Raw genomic sequence first — 19515 nt, forward strand, 5'->3', positions numbered from 1 at the left:
GTCTCCTTGTTAGTAGTAGCTGTCACTTTCCCAAATTAATTTAATTTTTGGTAGGCTCACGTTCAGGACCCTATTTACACATCAACATTTCTGTAAAAAGCATGTTGTGAGTGAAAGTTAACAACAATTAGCCTAACGAAATTTTCATTTTTTAATTTTATGTGGTGATCATAAAGTACCCTCCACCCCCACTTCCTTTGTAGTACACGTTACTGAAAGAGTCTCGGTATTGTTAAAAGTGTGGTAAAAGATATTTTCAGGTTCTGGATCCTATTTGCACATCAGTATCTCTTTAACATGTGTGTTGTTAATATAAGTCAACAACAATTACGTAATTCTGTCTGTTTTCAAATTTTTTTGGTGGCCATGCAGTTACCATCCTCCGCCGCCCGGCAATGCGCGTTAAAGAAAATACATTGGTATTGCTAGGGTTAAGCAGATAAAACGTTCCATCAAATCAGCCAGAATCACAAAGTCGACGTAACTCTAGTTGTGAAAATCACCTAATGCAGGTATTAAAAAGACTTTGTAAAAATACACGAACTGTAATAAACACAGGCAGGAATCGATCACAAGAAATAGTTATTAACCAAGGTGTAACACAAGGGTATAGACTGACATCTACTGTTTTTAATATATACATTGGTTTCATTCTTCGTACACAGAACAGTAAAACAAACATAGAAATTAGACAGCGAATGATGAGTGCCTCAAATTGCTTCTGTTTGCAGATTATGTAGCTATTATTCGAAGAATAAGGATTACCTCCAGAGATAGCACACCAGCTGAACAAAGTATGTAAAAATTCAATTTAAAAATTTGTAGATATATGATAAAAATAATGCCAATCGAGATCAAAAATTGGTTTAGATAATTCAGTTTTAGAACATGTGTCACGAATCTCTTACTTGGGCTATGGTATGTTTCTATTTTGTCTCCGTTATACATACATAATGTAAAAAGGTATTTACGTATGTAGGCTGGTCAGAAACAGTCTGAATAGCTTGTGAGGATGTTGCAGTGTAGGTTTTGCTGAGAAAAAACTGTCACGAGAAAAAATTTGATACGTTGCGTCGTTTCCGATTTCATTAGTATTGAAGTTAGCCCATCAGGCCGTTAAGGCCCGCAGATTTCAAAGGTACTGCCAGATATGACTAGTGTCAGTTATTCTCATAGTGTAGATGACAGTGCATAAGACTACTCAGCCTTTGGCTTGGATTCGATTCTTAATATGGCCTCACGTTCAATTTTTGTATCCCTATCTCGTTCGGTCTTAGGGAACCAAATGAAGACAACGTTTGGCGACACCGTCTCTGGTGGACCACTTGAATTTGCACACGCAACGGCTTCATGACTATCTGCATTACTAATTAACTCGGAAATGGTGCAACGTATCGAATTTTTTTCCTAACAGTTATTTCTGAACAAAACCTACCCACAACACCCTTACCAGCGTTTCTGACTGTTTCTAATGATACTGTACGCGCATCTGTATATGTTCAACATCTCCTGCTAAGCAAACGGAAAGAATCGCTGGGGGAGGGGGGGGGAGGGGGGGTGGAGGGGGGCGAGGGAGGAGAGGGTCTGGCAAGAACCATCGACTGGTCAAAGGGGTGGGGGTGAAAAAGCATTGTAGCTCACGACATGTGAATACCTATACTTTGTATTGTACTGAATTGTATGTTAACTGGGGGCTTAGAAATGACGGAGAGGCTCCGTCCCTGCTGCAGCCGCAGTGGTCCACAACCTCACGACGACTACCGCAGTCCACTTCACCCCTCCGCCACCCCACACCGAACCACTCTTTCAGGGTTCAGCCCCCGGTGGACCCCCCCCCCCCCCATAAAATTATAAAGAATTTAGCAACCAGTCGTGGAAACATAATTTATTTACCTTGTTGCAAATCGAATTCGACTGATATCAGTCATCATCGGTGCGTTTTTCTAACCTATACATGCCATAAGTAGAAGTACTGCTCTTGGCAGATTTCTATCATGATAGAAATGATGATTCATGATAGAAATCTGCCAAGGACAGTACTTCTACTTATGGCATGTATCGGTTAGAAGAAGCACTGATGATGACTGATATCAGTGGAAATCGATTTGCAACAAGATAAATTATGTTTCCGCGACTGTTTGCTACATTCTTTATAATTTTATATTCCACGGCCGCTGCACAGAAAGGGAACCTTATGGAGCCCAACATTCAAATGTAACCCCTATGTTCGCGTGGTAGAGTAATGGTGGTGTACGCGTGCGTGGAGAACTTGTTTGCTGCAGCAGTCGCCGACATAGTGTAGCTGAGGCGGAATAAGGAGAACGAGCCCGCATTCGCCGAGGCAGATGGAAAACCGCCTAAAAACCATCCACAGACTGGCTGGCTCACCGGACCTCAACACAAGGCCACCAGGCGGACTCTGCTGTGGTCCAGGCGCTCCTTCAGAATCCGGAAAGCCGTGCGTTAGACCACTCAGCTAACCGGGCAGGCATACCTATAATTTAGTCATCCAGTATCCGAGAATGAGAAGACTTTGTGACTTGCAATACACTTTACATATAATTTCAAATTTGTACGAAACTTTTTCTCGCTGACAATACCTACAAAATGATGAAACGAAAAAAATTATTGTTCACTACATTTTAACTGCTAATGCAGTAAAACTGCCGCATTAAGTATGACGTTTTAGTATATTATTTCTTTAGTACTGATTATATTCGTGACGCATTTTGCAGATAGTATTCTCATATACTACTGAAAGTACCACACAATTATATCACTGACCATACATAGTTGAGGAGACATGAAATCGAATATTGAGAGGTGTGGGAAACTGATTCGTCAAGCGTGATAGTTTATTACTTCTTTGCTACCAACTATACTTGCAACACATTTCGCAGATAGTAGCCACATATATCACTGGATGTACAGTCGTGGACAAAACGAGCGAGACCCCTTCGCCTTTTCGTTATGCTGATCCGCACAGCTTTAAAGTCTGCTACACAGCATAACAGGCAAGGCGACGAAGTGCTACCAACATACTATGCACAGGCGTGAAATTGAAAAACTACCCGAAATTTATCAGGCTGTTTTCAATCATATGTAAGACTATATTAATGCTGATTAGTGTGTTAACCACAACACCTAAATATAAGATATAAATGAAAGAAGAAACGCTAATTAGTATGAACTGTACTAATAAAAATGAATTTCAGCTTATCGAAATAACATAACTGTTTTAGTAAGACAAGGTACGCCAGATCGTTACGAATTAGCAAAATATTACGAACATTCGGCCGCGAAATGGTCTGTGTCAACGTTCAGACCAGTCATACTGGATTATCGTTGCTGACCTACCACGAAAGTGTGCAAATTTAGCAATGCGTGAAGATTCATAACGAAATTCAGTTAAAAATCATCCAGTGCCACACTTAAGTCAAATTATTGACAGAAGCGGAAAAAGTAGGCAGTAACAAGTATGAAATTCTACAAGAGTTTCATATCGACATCCGAAAGGCGCCGGTACAGAATAAAGGTAGCAATAAAACGTATTGGGGGCGCGAGAATTTCTTAAAATTCCTTTACTGATAGTCTATCTGCCTGTATCGAGATTAGAACCGAAAACAAACCAGACCTCCCTTGCAGTAGCAAACACCTTTCACTGCGCTAGCAGACAACCCAGACAAACGGCCCCCTGTTATTTCCACAGACATGAATAAGCCGGTAATTTCGCAACGAAAATGGCAAAATGATCTGCAGTTTCTGTTGCATAGAGCTTTCTGGACTCAAAAACATGAACTGTCTACCTTTATGTCACCGCTTATGTGACAATCATTCGGGATGTTTATCGAAATAACAAAAAACTGTTATTAGCGAGTAAATTTAGTAGGATAATTCTGCACCACCCCAGGAAATAAACGGCGACGTAGCTGCTAAACATATTCTCCAATGTTTCGAATTCTCCATTAGACGTGCCACAGCCAGGAAACGTTCATTAGCCGAAGTGTTCCTTAAGGTAGCTAGCAATGGGAATGCTCGCACATCTAAAACGCGGTGGCATTAATATCGGGATCTGAATTACCACGTGTATAGGCAAATGGATTTTATTTGCATTCCTGTGAACGTGATTTGGATCGAAAGCGTAGCTACGATTAATATGCTGATGTATCGGTTGCAACTGGAACATTTCGAATAAATAGTAGAGGAAATTATTATGCGGCCCTCATCTTCAGTAACTGTGGTAGCTATTTTCGTTGCTGGATTTCGTCACGTAAATGGGTAAAAATGGAACACTACTAGTCTTACTTTCTTGACCGTCTATCTGTCTACCCAACCCTTAAAACCCGTTTACCTCGAGTACGGGTGGACATAATAAGCGGAAATTTATCGCACTTCCTGCGGTACACGGTCCCTTGGTGGTGTAAAAAAGTGAGCTATGTCAACGTAATCTAAAGATACAGCCGTTTATGTAAAGAAAATTTACGCGAAAGGTCAAAAAATGGCTCTAAGAACTCTGTCACCAAACTGCTTAGGTCATCAGTCCCCTCGACCTAGAACTACTTCAACTTACCTAACCTAACACACGTCCATGCCCGAGGAAGGATCGAACTGACGGCGCAAGGAGCCGCGCGGTCCGCGATATGACGCCGTTGAACGCACGGTTAACCCGCGCCGGCAAGCTGTTAATATCATCTTGTGTTACTAAAAAGTTATTCACTTCTAGTGAATGATTTTCTGCGCAGTTCATTCAAGAAAGAATCACTAAAATATATTTGATGTTAGGGAAGAGGAAGGACGCCTAATTCATTTCCCCTTGTCTTTATTCATGATGTATTCGCAATCTGAGCATACATACTCTCCATAACCACACTTTAGATCCAAGTCATAGTCAAAGATATGCCAATACAACACATTGGCTTATACTTGAGGTATTTAGTTTCCCACGAAGTGGTGGCAGACGATGCTGTGGCGTCTTTGAAGCGCGTGTTTCTCCAGTGCTAGCTATCTCAGACATCAGCTGAGCGAACTTGCATAGTATGTTGGTGGCACTTCGTCGCCTTGCGTGTTATGCTGTGTAGCAGACTTTAAAGCTGTGCGGATCAGCATAACGAAAAGGCGAGGGGTTTCGCTCGTTTTGTCCACGACTGTACATAGAAACTTATATCACTGTTCAGCATAAAGTTCAGAAGATACAGCGTCATAAACATTAAGCTGCTTGAAAATGATGCTGCAGATCGACAATCGCTAGAGATAAAGGTGTAATATGTGTAAAAATTCATGTTAATGTGTGCGTATATGGGCAAAGTCACGGTTAAAAAGTGCATCCAAAACCCCTGGAACGATGTCAACCAAATTTGGTACGTATATAGTTACGATGTAGAAATACATACTGTGGGGATAAAAACCTCCAGCCTTCTTTTAGGGTTAGGATGGTAACTTGGACACGGGAGGGGATAGGAGGAGATGAGCAGACAGCGAGGGGGGAAGCAGATGAACAAAGAGAGGGGCAGTAGGAAAGGGATGGAGGGGGAAGGAACAGGTGGCCAGAGGGGAAGAAGCAGGTGGACAGATGGGGGAGAGCAAATGGACGTAGGGGGGTGAGGAGCAGATGGTCAGAGAGGGGGGGAGGAGATGGACTGAGAGTGGAGGTGGGGCGTAGAAGGTGGACAGAGAGAGGGTGGTGGAGGAGGAGGTGGACTAATAGAGGATTGCAGTAAAAACATACACAGGTAATGCCAAGTACTCAGCTAGTTTTAAATGAAGCACATATATTAAAAACTGTCTGGGGTGTTGTTGTGTACATACTTCCACGTAGTCAGTGCGTACACAACTTTCCCACTAGAGCGCACCCCGCTAAGCACAACAGCGCAGGCGCAGCGCTCGTCCATCTCCGCACTACGAGATGGTACCGCCATAGAGACGGACCAAATTCTGCTTCCGCCGATCCGCGTATTAATATGTAACGCAGCCAATGAGATTGCTGGTAACGTAGAGCCTTTTCTCCCCGCGGATCACACTCGCGCAGAGATACCTGAACGCGCGAGGTAATATAACGAGTGCACAGACCTCCGATTAGTCAGTCTGCATTTGTCTGCACCAGTCTATAGTCAAGTTTCAGTCTGCGCCTAATAAGATTACCATATTCCTGTACATTGCCATGAAGGTAAATGTATAGACACTTTTGTCAAGTATCAGAGATATATGTGAGATTAAGATTAACGTACCAATACCAAAGGAACTCCAGATTGCAATTGTAAATAGCATTCAGAACCAAGTTAAGTAATTATTATGCTTGTTATTATTTTAATAAATGTGTGTGAAAATTAATCAAGTTCTGTTTAAAGTTGGTCACCATCAATCTGCCACTCTAAGCGTGCAAGTGGCATTTCTATCGTCTGACCTAACGGCAGAAGATAAACATGCCACGATAAGACCACGAGACATATCGCTGACACCCGCCTACTTCGTTAGAGCGACAAGTCAAATAATCTGATGGTGTGTGTACTGAAGGTCTTACAGTACGCACACCACAGGTATAATTAGCAGACATTTGACCATAAAGTACAAAAAGAACCACCATGAAATTCTATAAAGTGATGGTGGCTCCTGCCTTACCCTAAGGAAATGAAAGATGGCTTTAAAAAATTAAGCAGCAGAGATAAGATTCGTAAGGAGGAGGAAGGGCTGCACAAAAAGACACATGATTAGAAATAAAGATATCAGAACAGAATGAAATAATTTCAACACGACTTAAAAAATTCGAAAGTATTGTGAACGTTCACGACAACAACTCATGAGAAAGACAGGTCATAGAATTTCCAAGAAGGCCGTGAACTGCAAGCTGAATGGGAAAAGAGGTGCTGAAAGACCTCAGAAGTGACGGGAATGATTCTGCTTGTGAGTTCAGAATAGAGAATAGCCTAATCCTTGAATGTAAGGTGATGTAAATGTATTTATGACGTCACATAATAATCTGCTCTAGACTGTGTCACAATGTACACTCCTGGAAATGGAAAAAAGAACACATTGACACCGGTGTGTCAGACCCACCATACTTCCTCCGGACACTGCGAGAGGGCTGTACAAGCAATGATCACACGCACGGCACAGCGGACACACCAGGAACCGCGGTGTTGGCCGTCGAATGGCGCTAGCTGCGCAGCATTTGTGCACCGCCGCCGTCAGTGTCAGCCAGTTTGCCGTGGCATACGGAGCTCCATCGCAGTCTTTAACACTGGTAGCATGCCGCGACAGCGTGGACGTGAACAGTATGTGCAGTTGACGGACTTTGAGCGAGGGCGTATAGTGGGCATGCGGGAGGCCGGGTGGACGTACCGCCGAATTGCTCAACACGTGGGGCGTGAGGTCTCCACAGTACATCGATGTTGTCGCCAGTGGTCGGCGGAAGGTGCACGTGCCCGTCGACCTGGGACCGGACCGCAGCGACGCACGGATGCACGCCAAGACCGTAGGATCCTACGCAGTGCCGTAGGGGACCGCACCGCCACTTCCCAGCAAATTAGGGACACTGTTGCTCCTGGGGTATTGGCGAGGACCATTCGCAACAGTCTCCATGAAGCTGGGCTACGGTTCTGCACACCGTTAGGCCGTCTTCCGCTCACGCCCCAACATCGTGCAGCCCGCCTCCAGTGGTGTCGCGACAGGCGTGAATGGAGGGACGAATGGAGACGTGTCGTCTTCAGCGATGAGAGTCGCTTCTGCCTTGGTGCCAATGATGGTCGTATGCGTGTTTGGCGCCGTGCAGGTGAGCGCCACAATCAGGACTGCATACGACCGAGGCACACAGGGCCAACACCCGGCATCATGGTGTGGGGAGCGATCTCCTACACTGGCCGTACACCACTGGTGATCGTCGAGGGGACACTGAATAGTGCACGGTACATCCAAACCGTCATCGAACCCATCGTTCTACCAGTCCTAGACCGGCAAGGGAACTTGCTGTTCCAACAGGACAATGCACGTCCGCGTGTATCCCGTGCCACCCAACGTGCTCTAGAAGGTGTAAGTCAACTACCCTGGCCAGCAAGATCTCCGGATCTGTCCCCCATTGAGCATGTTTGGGACTGGATGAAGCGTCGTCTCACGCGGTCTGCACGTCCAGCACGAACGCTGGTCCAACTGAGGCGCCAGGTGGAAATGGCATGGCAAGCCGTTCCACAGGACTACATCCAGCATCTCTACGATCGTCTCCATGGGAGAATAGCAGCCTGCATTGCTGCGAAAGGTGGATATACACTGTACTAGTGCCGACATTGTGCATGCTCTGTTGCCTGTGTCTATGTGCCTGTGGTTCTGTCAGTGTGATCATGTGGTGTATCTGACCCCAGGAATGTGTCAATAAAGTTTCCCCTTCCTGGGACAATGAATTCACGGTGTTCTTATTTCAATTTCCAGGAGTGTATATCCATTCTCTGCCATGCGTTGCATGCATTTTTCTCATCAGATTGAAGTACCTGCAGCGTATCGCCGCAGATGGGAAGGGTATTGGATGCGAGCACTAGAATACCTGCAGAGCATCGCCACAGAGGAGAAGGTTACTGGACGTGAGTGCTCAAATACGTGCAGCACATCACTGGAGATAAGCAGATTGTTGAATGTGGGCTCCCAATTACCTGTAGCATGTTGTCACAGAGAAGTAGGTGTGGGAGGTAGGATACCTGTAGCACATCATCAAAGCTAACGAAGTAATTGGATGTTTGATATAATATACGTTCAGCACATCACCACACATGAGCAGGGTAATGTATACCTGTAGCATATGGCGACATACACACAGGTTATTGGAACCTGTTGCTTGAACAAATGCAGCATATCCACGCAGATGAGCGTGATTTTGTATATGTTTGCACATATATAAGCAGCATGTCGTCACAGACGAACAGAGTAGAGTGTCGGATGCAGGTGAGAGAACATCTGCAGCACATTGCGACATACGAACAGGTTACTGGGTGCAGTTGCTGGAAGACCTGCAGCACATCATCGCAAATGAGTATTGTATTCGATGCAGGTGCTAGAATAATTGTAGAATGTCACACAGATTGTTGGGTTCTGCCCACTCGTCTAATATAGGGTGCCTAGGAAGCTATTTTCTCGGATCGTTAGACAACAATTCGAGGAAATCGTAAAATGGGTTTTATTACAGTGAGTTAAACTGACAATACTTAACCTCGCCTATTCTCAAAGGTGTGTCGCAAGCAAATGGTGACATGCAAATCATCAATGTCTTTCGAAACACACAATTTCAACGCAAGCAAAACAACACAGTTCATAAGTCAATGTTGTAGCGTTTGTATGATTGCTCGTCTTCCACTCCGCCGGGGCTAGGCGGCGCGTCGCTTGTATTCTCTTCGTGTAGAGGCCGCTCCTGTCTTGGTGCCGTCCTAGAGAGGAGTTGGTCAGCGTACTGTTGGCTGACGTCATCTCACAGCCATCTCTGCTCTTCCGTTCTTGATCATCGTGCCGGCGCTTGTCGTTACGCCGGAAGACTACGGTATTGGATGTGGGAGATAATATAGGGTGTCCCAAAAAGAATGAACCGATTTTAGCTTGTAATAATATTGAGACAAATGTCACTAGGTAACTGAAACAGCGCTAGATGTAATCGGCATGGTCTAGAGTTTCAAGAAAAAAATCCGCTAGACGTCGCTACGAGCGCTGACCAGGAGCGTGCAGCCAGTCTCGCGCAATATGGCGTCCGCACAACAGAAGGCGTATTCCAGAATGAGATTTTCACTCTGCAGCGGAGTGTGCGCTGATATGAAACTTCCTGGCAGATTAAAACTGTGTGCCGGATTGAGATTCGAACTCGGGACCTACGCCTTTCGCAAGCAAGTGCTCTACCATCTGAGCTACCCACGCACGACTCAAGACCCGTCCTCACAGCTTTACTTCTGCCAGTACCTCGTCTCCTACCTTCCAAACCTTACAGAAGCTCTCCTGCGAACCTTGCCCGCGCAAGGCAATGGTCCCGAGTTCGAGTCTTGGTCCGGCACACAGTTTTAATCTGCCAGGAAGTTTCAGAAGGCGTATTGTCTTATTGAACTTAGTCGTACTCAATCAGTAATCGCAGTTCAGCGGGCGTTTCATATTCGATTTCGTGCTAAACGTTCCTCCCTTACCCCGTGACACTGATGAACTAAAAACCAGAATTTCAGCTGCTGTAGCTTCAGTGACAGGAGACACCTTACGCTCAGTTTGGGATGAACTCGGCTATCGCCTAGATGTAGTCCGTGCAGCCAATCGAGGACATATTGAGCATTTATGATGGATTTTTATAAACTTCTGTCTTTTCTGAGTAATTTAGTATGGAATTTGTTGGTGTTAAGCCCTTCTTCCTAATAAATAATTCTATTTAAAATCGGGTCGTTCTTTTTTGGGACAGCCTGTATACAAGCAACGCGTCACTGCCGATGAGCAGGATACTTGACGCAAGTGTAAGAAATACCTGCAGCATACCACTGCTATCAAGGAGGGTAGATACGAGTGCTTGAATACGCGCAACACATCGCTGCAGATAAACAGAGCAGAGTGTTGGATGTAGGCGCTAAAATAGCTGGAGCATGTCGCCCCACATGAACAGGTTATTAGATACCACTGCAGTAAGTCACTGCAGATGAGAAGGGTGCTGGATGTGGGAGACATTATACCCATAGTGTTCCGGCATAACGACAAGCGCCAGCACGACGGTGAAGAACGGAACAGCAGAGAGGGCTGTGAGATGACGTCAGCCAATAGTACGCTAGGTCGACACCACAACTGGAGTGGCATCTACACGAAGAGAACATAAGCGCCACGCTGCCAAGCCGCGGCCGCAGCAAAGAACCCCCTCATCACCGCCCTCGGTCACCGAGAGCACCTCAAAGAGAACATCAGATGGCCGGACCTGCTGCAGAGATAGTCGAAGAAAGAAGACAACACCCCTCCCTGAATCCGACCTACTCCAAAACCAAATGTAAATATTGTAAATAATATTTCCCCATACAAATGTATGTACATAAACACAACCCCAGAAGAATGTCGCCAACAGCGGCGAGTCTGTGTATGGATGGACGAGTGAATACGTACCGAGATCATATTAACGGTGAGGGTGAATGAATGAATGAGTGAAATATATACACTCCTGGAAATTGAAATAAGAACACCGTGAATTCATCGTCCCAGGAAGGGGAAACTTTATTGACACATTCCTGGGGTCAGATACATCACATGATCACACTGACAGAACCACAGGCACATAGACACAGGCAACAGAGCATGCAAAATGTCGGCACTAGTACAGTGTATATCCACCTTTCGCAGCAATGCAGGCTGCTATTCTCCCATGGAGACGATCGTAGAGATGCTGGATGTAGTCCTGTGGAACGGCTTGCCATGCCATTTCCACCTGGCGCCTCAGTTGGACCAGCGTTCGTGCTGGACGTGCAGACCGCGTGAGACGACGCTTCATCCAGTCCCAAACATGCTCAATGGGGGACAGATCCGGAGATCTTGCTGGCCAGGGTAGTTGACTTACACCTTCTAGAGCACGTTGGGTGGCACGGGATACATGCGGACGTGCATTGTCCTGTTGGAACAGCAAGTTCCCTTGCCGGTCTAGGAATGGTAGAACGATGGGTTCGATGACGGTTTGGATGTACCGTGCACTATTCAGTGTCCCCTCGACGATCACCAGTGGTGTACGGCCAGTGTAGGAGATCGCTCCCCACACCATGATGCCGGGTGTTGGCCCTGTGTGCCTCGGTCGTATGCAGTCCTGATTGTGGCGCTCACCTGCACGGCGCCAAACACGCATACGACCATCATTGGCACCAAGGCAGAAGCGACTCTCATCGCTGAAGACGACACGTCTCCATTCGTCCCTCCATTCACGCCTGTCGCGACACCACTGGAGGCGGGCTGCACGATGTTGGGGCGTGAGCGGAAGACGGCCTAACGGTGTGCGGGACCGTAGCCCAGCTTCATGGAGACGGTTGTGAATGGTCCTCGCCGATACCCCAGGAGCAACAGTGTCCCTAATTTGCTGGGAAGTGGCGGTGCGGTCCCCTACGGCACTGCGTAGGATCCTACGGTCTTGGCGTGCATCCGCGCGTCGCTGCGGTCCGGTCCCAGGTCGACGGGCACGTACACCTTCCGCCGACCACTGGCGACAACATCGATGTACTGTGGAGACCTCACGCCCCACGTGTTGAGCAATTCGGCGGTACGTCCACCCGGCCTCCCGCATGCCCACTATACGCCCTCGCTCAAAGTCCGTCAACTGCACATACGGTTCACGTCCACTCTGTCGCGGCATGCTACCAGTGTTAAAGACTGCGATGGAGCTCCGTATGCCACGGCAAACTGGCTGACACTGACGGCGGCGGTGCACAAATGCTGCGCAGCTAGCGCCATTCGACGGCCAACACCGCGGTTCCTGGTGTGTCCGCTGTGCCGTGCGTGTGATCATTGCTTGTACAGCCCTCTCGCAGTGTCCGGAGCAAGTATGGTGGGTCTGACACACCGGTGTCAATGTGTTCTTTTTTCCATTTCCAGGAGTGTATATATTAGGGTATACACACATTTAAGAGTGGCTTCTTTGACAAACATTTATTGGTGCCATGCTTTACTCTTCACTGCTGGTTAGCGGTTTTTATACACACACACACACACACACACACACACACACACACACACACACATATATATATATATATATATATATATACGACCGCTCCCGGGATTGGAATGACTCCTTACCCTCTCCCTTAAAACCCACATCCTTTCGCCTTTCCCTCTCCTTCCCTCTTTTCTGACGAAGCAACCGTTGGTTGTGAAAGCTTGAATTTTGTGTGTGTGTATATATATTTTTCCCCCGTGGAATGTTTCCCTCTATTATATATATATATATATATATATATATATATATATATATATATATATATATATAATGTAACTTATCAAACGAAAGCGTTGGCATGTTGATAGACACACAAACAAACAAACACAAACACACACACACAAAATTCAAGCTTTCACAACCAACGGTTGCTTCGTCAGGAAAGAGGGAAGGAGAGGGAAAGACGAAAGGATGTGGGTTTTAAGGGAGAGGATAAGGAGTCATTCCAATCCCGGGAGCGGTCGTGTATGTGTGTGTGTGTGTGTGTGTGTGTGTGTGTGTGTGTGTGTGTGTAAAAACCGCTAACCAGCAGTGAAGAGTAAATCATGGCACCAATAAGTGTTTGTCAAAGTAGCCATTCTTAAATGTATGTATACCCTAAACTTAATTCTTAAGCTTTGTCCACAGGAATAGCTTCACAGCTCATACTGTCTGACACCGAGGAAGACAGAAGAGCCTTCCTCATAAGAAGAAAGGTGCACGCCGCAGCCGCAGTGGAAGGAAGAGCCGTCATACAAATGCTACAGCAGTGACTTATGAACTGTTTCGTTTTGCTTGCATTTAAATTGTATATACCGAAGGACATTGATTGATTGCCTGTCGCCATTTACTTGCGACACAACTTTGCGAACGCGCAAAGTTAAGTATTGTCAATTTAACTTACTGTAATAAACTCCATTAATAAGATATGCTTGAATTGTTGTCTAACGATCCGAGGAAATAGAGATGAGCAGATTATTGGAAGTGGATGCAAGAGCATCTGCAGCACATCAACGCAGATGAGCAGGGTACTGGATGCAAGTGCTAAATATCAGCAACTCATCACTGGAGATAAGATGGGTACTGGACGTAAGGGCCAGAAAAACTGCAGCATATTGAGAGACAAAATAGTGAAGCTAGCAGAGGATGCAGCAGGTAAAAAGACGACGGCTAATAGAAATCCTTGGGTAATACAAGAGATATTGAATTTAACTGATGAAAGGACAAAATATAAAAATGCAGTAAATGAAGCAGGCGAAAAGGAATACAAACGTCTCAAACATGAGATCGACAGGAAGTGCAAAATGGTTAAGCAGGGATGGCTAGAGGACAAATCTAAGGATGTAGAGGCTTATCTCACTAAGAGTAAGATACGGACTACAGGAAAATTAAAGATACCTTTCGAGAATAGAGAACCACTTGCATGAATATCAAGAGCTCAGATGGAAAACCACTTCTAAGCAAAGAAGCGAAAGCGAAAAGGTGGATGGAGTATACAGTGGGTCTATACAAGGGCGATGTTCTTAAGGACAATATTATAGAAATGGAAGAGAATGTAGATTAAGATGAAATGGGAGATATGATACTGCGTGAAGAGTTTGACAGAACACTGAAAGACCTAAGTCGAAATAAGGCCCCGGGAGTAGACAACATTCCATTAGAACTACTGACAACCTTGGGAGAGCCAGTTCTGACAAAACTCTACCATCTGGTGAGCAAGATGTATGAGACATGTGAAATACCCTCACATTTCAAGAATAATATAATACCAAAGAAAGCAGGTGTTGACAGATGATAAAATTACCGAACTGTCAGTTTAATAAGCCACTGCTGCAAAATACTAACACGAATTCTTTACACACGAATGGAAAAACTGGTAGAAGCCGACCTCGGGGAAAATCAGTTTTGATTCTGTAGAAATGTTGGAACACTTGAGGCACTACTGAACCTAAGACTTATCTTAGAAAATAGATTAAGGAAAGGCAAACCTACGTTTCTAGCATTTGTTAGACTTAGAGAAAACATTTGACAATGTTGACTGGAATACTCTCTTTCAAATTCTGAAAGTGGCAGGGGTAAAATACTGGGAGCGAAAGGCTATTTACAATTTGTACAGAAACCAGATGGCAGTTATAAGAGTCGAGGGACATGAAATGGAAGCAGTGGTTGGGAAGGGAGTGAGACAGGGTTGTAGCCTGTCCCTGATGTTATTCAATCTGTATATTGAGGAAGCAGTAAAGGAAACAAAAGAAAAATTCGGAGAAGGAATTAAAATCCATGGAGAAGAAATAAAAACTTTGAGGTTGGCCGATGACATTGTAATTCTGTCAGAGACAGCAAAGGACCTGGAAGAGCGGCTGAACGGAATGGACATGGTCTTGAAAGGAGGATGTAAGATGAACATCAACAAAAACAAAACGAGAATAATGGAATGTAGTCGAATTAAATCGGGTGATGCTGCGGGAATTAGATTACGAAATGAGACACTTAAAGTAGTAAATGAGTACTGCTATTTGGGGAGCAAAATAACTGATGATGGTCGAAGTAGAGAAGATACAAAATGTAGACTGGCAATGGCAAGGAAAGCATTTCTGAAGAAGAGAAAGTTGTTAACATCGAGTATAGATTTAAGTATCAGGAAGTCCTTTCTGAAAGTATTTGTATGGAGTGTAGCCATGTATGGAAGTGAAACATGGACGATAAATAGTTTCGACAAGAAGAGAATAGAAGCATTCGAAATGTGGTGCTACAGAAGGATGCTGAAGATTAGATGGGTAGATGACATAACTAATGAGGAGGTATTGAACAGAATTGGAGAGAAGAGAAATTCGTGGCACAACTTGACTAGAAGAAGATCGGTTGGTAGGGCATATTCTGAGGCATCAAGGGATCACCAATTTAGTATTGGAGGGCAGCGTGGAGGGTAAAAATCGCAGAGTGAGACCAAGAGATGAATACACTAAACAGATTCAGAAGGATGTAGGTTGCAGTAGGTACTGGGAGATGAAGAAACTTAGGGTAGAGTAGCATGGAGAGCTGCATCCAATCAGTCTCTGGACTGAAGACCACAACAACATCGGCGTCAATGAGCAGGGTATTTGACGCACGTGCTAGAATACTTGCAGCTTGTCGCTGACGATGAGTGGGTTGTTGGATGTGGGTGCTAGAATACACGCAGCCACGTTGCCACAGATGGGCAGAGCAGGTTGCTGTATGCAGGTGCTAGAATACCTGCAGCACGTCGCCGCAGATGAGCAGTGCGTGGCCCTTGGTGATGAGCGAGGCGAGCCCCAGCAGCGGGGGTCTGTCCTGAGGGCGGCCCGTCAGCGCCAGCAGCTGCGGCCGGTAGTTCTTCACGTGGTCGCCCACACTGGACAGCTTGTACGCGCTGTGCAGTGCCGTCTTATATGTCTGCGCCTGTGTTGAGCTGCCCCAGTTTGCGTCTGCAACAAATGGAATGGACAATACACAGGACTACTTTTTACTATGTACTGAAACGCCATTTTCTCTTTTGCCAACAGTTATGTCACAAATAAACAAAAACGTTTTTTTTCTAACAGGAACGATCTTCGGAAACTGTGGCTGTAACAGCAGCCACAAGGGGGATACTATGGTTTCTGCTGACAACATGTGGCGGATTCGTAAAATACAGTACTGGCCATTAAAATTGCTAAACCACGAAGATGTGCTACAGACGCGAAATTTAACCTACAGGAAGAAGATGCTGTGATATGCAAATGATTAGCTATTCAGAGCATTCACACAAGGTTGGCGCCGGTGGCGACACCTACAACGTGTGACATGAGGAAAGTTTCCAACCGATATCTCATACACAAACGGCAGTTGACCGGCGTTGCCTGGTGAAACGTTCTTGTGATGCCTCGTGTAAGGAGCAGAAATGCGTACCATCACGTTTCCGACTTTGATGGCTTTTTGGCTCTGAGCACTATGGGACTCAACTGCTGTGGTCATAAGTCCCCTAGAACTTAGAACTACTTAAACCTAACTAACCTAAGGACATCACACACATCCATGCCCGAGGCAGGATTCGAACCTGCGACCGTAGCGGTCGTGCGGTTTCAGACTGTAGCGCCTTTAACCGCTCGGCCACTCCGGCCGGCCGACTTTGATAAAGGTCGGATTGTAGCCTATAGAGATTGCGGTTTATCTTGTCGCGACATTGCTGCTCGCGTTGGTCGAGTTCCAATGACTGTTAGGAGAATATGGAATCGGTGGGTTCAGGAGGGTAATACGGAACGCCGTGCTCGATCCCAACGGCCTCGTATCACTAGCAGTCAAGATGACAGGCATCTTATCCACATGGTTGTAACGGATCGTGCAGCCAGGTCTCGATCCCTGAGTCAACAGATGGGTACGTTTGCAAGACAACAACCATCTGCACGAACCTTTCGACGACATTTGCAGCAGCATGGACTATCGGCTGGGAGACCATGGCTGCGGTTACCCTTGACGCTGCATCACACACAGGAGCGCCTGCGATGCTGTACTCAACGACGAACCTGGGTGCACGAATGACAAAAAACGTTATTTTTTCGGATGAATCCAGGTTCTGTTTACAGCAACATGATGGTCGCATCCGTGTTTGGCGACATCGCGGTGAACACACATTGGAAGCGTGTATTCGTCTTCGCCATACTGGCGTATCACCCGGCATGATGGTATGGGGTGCCATTGGTAACACGTTTCGGTCACCTCTTGTTCGCATTGACAGCACTCTGAACAGTGGACGTTACATTTCAGAGGTGTTATGACCCGTGACTCTACCCTTCATTCGATCCCTGCGAAACCCTACATTTCAGCAGGATAATGCACGACCGCATGTTGCAGGTCCTGTACGGGCCTTTCTGGATACAGAAAATGTTCGACTGCTGCCCTGGCCAGCACATTCTCCAGATCTCTCACCAATTGAAAACGTCTGGTCAATGGTGGCCGAACAACTGGCTCGTGACAATACGCCAGTCACTACTCTTGATGAACTGTGGTATCGTGTTGAAGCTGCATGGGCAGCTGTACCTGTACACGCCATCCAAGTTCTGTTTGACTCAATGCCCAGGCGTATCAGGGCTGTTATTACGGCCAGAGGTGGTTGTTCTGGGCACTGATTTCTTAGTATCTATGCTCCCAAATTGCGTGAAAATGTAATCACATGTCAGTTCTAGGATAATATGTTTGCCCAATGAATACCCGTTTATCATCTGCATTTCCTCTTGGTGTGGCAATTTTAATGACCAGTAGTGTATATCTGCCTGGTAAGCCCTGAGGTAGAATTCATTTCACTTTTCGAATAGGTTGCAGCCAACATGCTCCGGTGGTTGTTGGGATGTTTAAGGGGGACTAAACAGCGAAGGTCATCAGTCCCCCATTCCAAAATCAGGCGAGCCGAAAATCCACGGAGCAGGTAAAAACCAAAGGGGGAGGAGACGTCCCCCCAGGCGCTAAAAGAACACAAATGGAGCAACAAACATTACAGACAAGAACAGGACAGAGGAACACCAGACAGAAAGAAACAGAAGAAAGGAAGACGGCCGGAGACTGGTTGACTGACCACGAGAACAAAAAAAAAAAAAAGGGAAAGAGCCAACCATCTCACGGCACACCAGAACAGCAACAGACACAAGGACAAAAGACACAGAAAAGGAAAGGTGCAGGACCTCCCTAAATCGAACCATAAAACGGACTACCATGGATAAAATTTAAAACGGCATCAGCCATGGAGGCATCGTCAGATAAAATCAAAGCCAAAGTGCCCGGGAGATTAAAAGATTGCCGGAGTGTGCGCAGTCGAGGACACTCCAGCAAAATGTGGCCGACCGTCAGCCGGGACCCACACCGACACAAGGGGGGATCCTCCCGACGCAACAGATGGCCGTGCATCAGGTATGTATGGCCGATGCGCAGCCGACACAGGACTACCGAGTCCCTGCGAGAAGCCCGCAGGGAGGAACGCCACACATCGGTCGTCCCCTTGACAGCCCGCAGTTTATTCGGGGCTGTCATGCCACGCCACTCAGCAGCCCACACCCCAATCAGCTTACGGCGCAACACCATCTGCTGGTCGCGAGCCGTAAGGCCGACCTCCAAAGCCGGGGCGTCGATCGCCCCTTTGGCCAGCCTGTCTACACGTTCGTTCCCTGGGATGCCAACATGACCGGGCGTCCAAACCAGGACCACCGAACGACCAGAACGGGCAATGGCGGAAACTGTCTCCTGAATGGAGGACACCAGAGGAGAGGAGGGATAGCAGCGGTCGATGGCCTGAAGGCTGCTCAGGGAGTCACTGCAGATGACGACGGACCTACCTGAGCAGAAACGCATATGCTCAAGAGCGCGCAATATGGCCACCAGCTCTGCAGTAAAAACACTGCAGCCAGCCGGCAAGGAGTGCTGCTTAACATGAGCAGCATGAGCAAAAGAGTAGGCAGTGCGACCATCAACCAGGGAACCATCAGTGTAGACAGTCTCACAGTCCGAAAATGAGGCGAGGAGAGCAAGAAAACGGCGACGGAGGGCCATAGGCGGAACCGAGTCCTTAGGTCCCTGTGCCAAATCCAGACGGATGGATGGCCGGGACAAACACCAGGGAGGCGTAGGTGCACTGACCCGGAAGGGAGGCGGAAGAGGGAATGAACCCAATTCCGACAGCAGGGACTGAACGCGGACAGCGACGGAAAGCCCAGACCTAGGTCGCCGTTCGGGCAGATGGAGGACCATAGCAGGGAAAAGCAGGCGACGATTGGGATGATCTGGCGAGCAATGAACGTGGACAGCATAGTCGACGAGCAGACGATGGCGGCGAATTCGCAGTGGGGGAACCCCGGCCTCCACCAGTAGACTATCCA

General features: G+C 46.6%; 1 protein-coding gene across 1 annotated transcript in view; it reads right to left on the bottom strand.

The window, feature by feature from the left end:
• LOC126094612 (bumetanide-sensitive sodium-(potassium)-chloride cotransporter) overlaps window positions 1-19515 on the bottom strand; it is a 355958-nt gene that overhangs the window by 52375 nt on the left and 284068 nt on the right. The window contains exon 12 of the mRNA XM_049909090.1: window positions 15887-16098. Coding sequence (XP_049765047.1) covers window positions 15887-16098 — 212 coding nt within the window. The remainder of the gene's footprint in view (window positions 1-15886; window positions 16099-19515) is intronic.

Source organism: Schistocerca cancellata, chromosome 8 (genome assembly GCF_023864275.1).
Source record: "Schistocerca cancellata isolate TAMUIC-IGC-003103 chromosome 8, iqSchCanc2.1, whole genome shotgun sequence".
In the NCBI taxonomy this organism is placed as follows: Eukaryota; Metazoa; Arthropoda; class Insecta; order Orthoptera; family Acrididae; genus Schistocerca; species Schistocerca cancellata.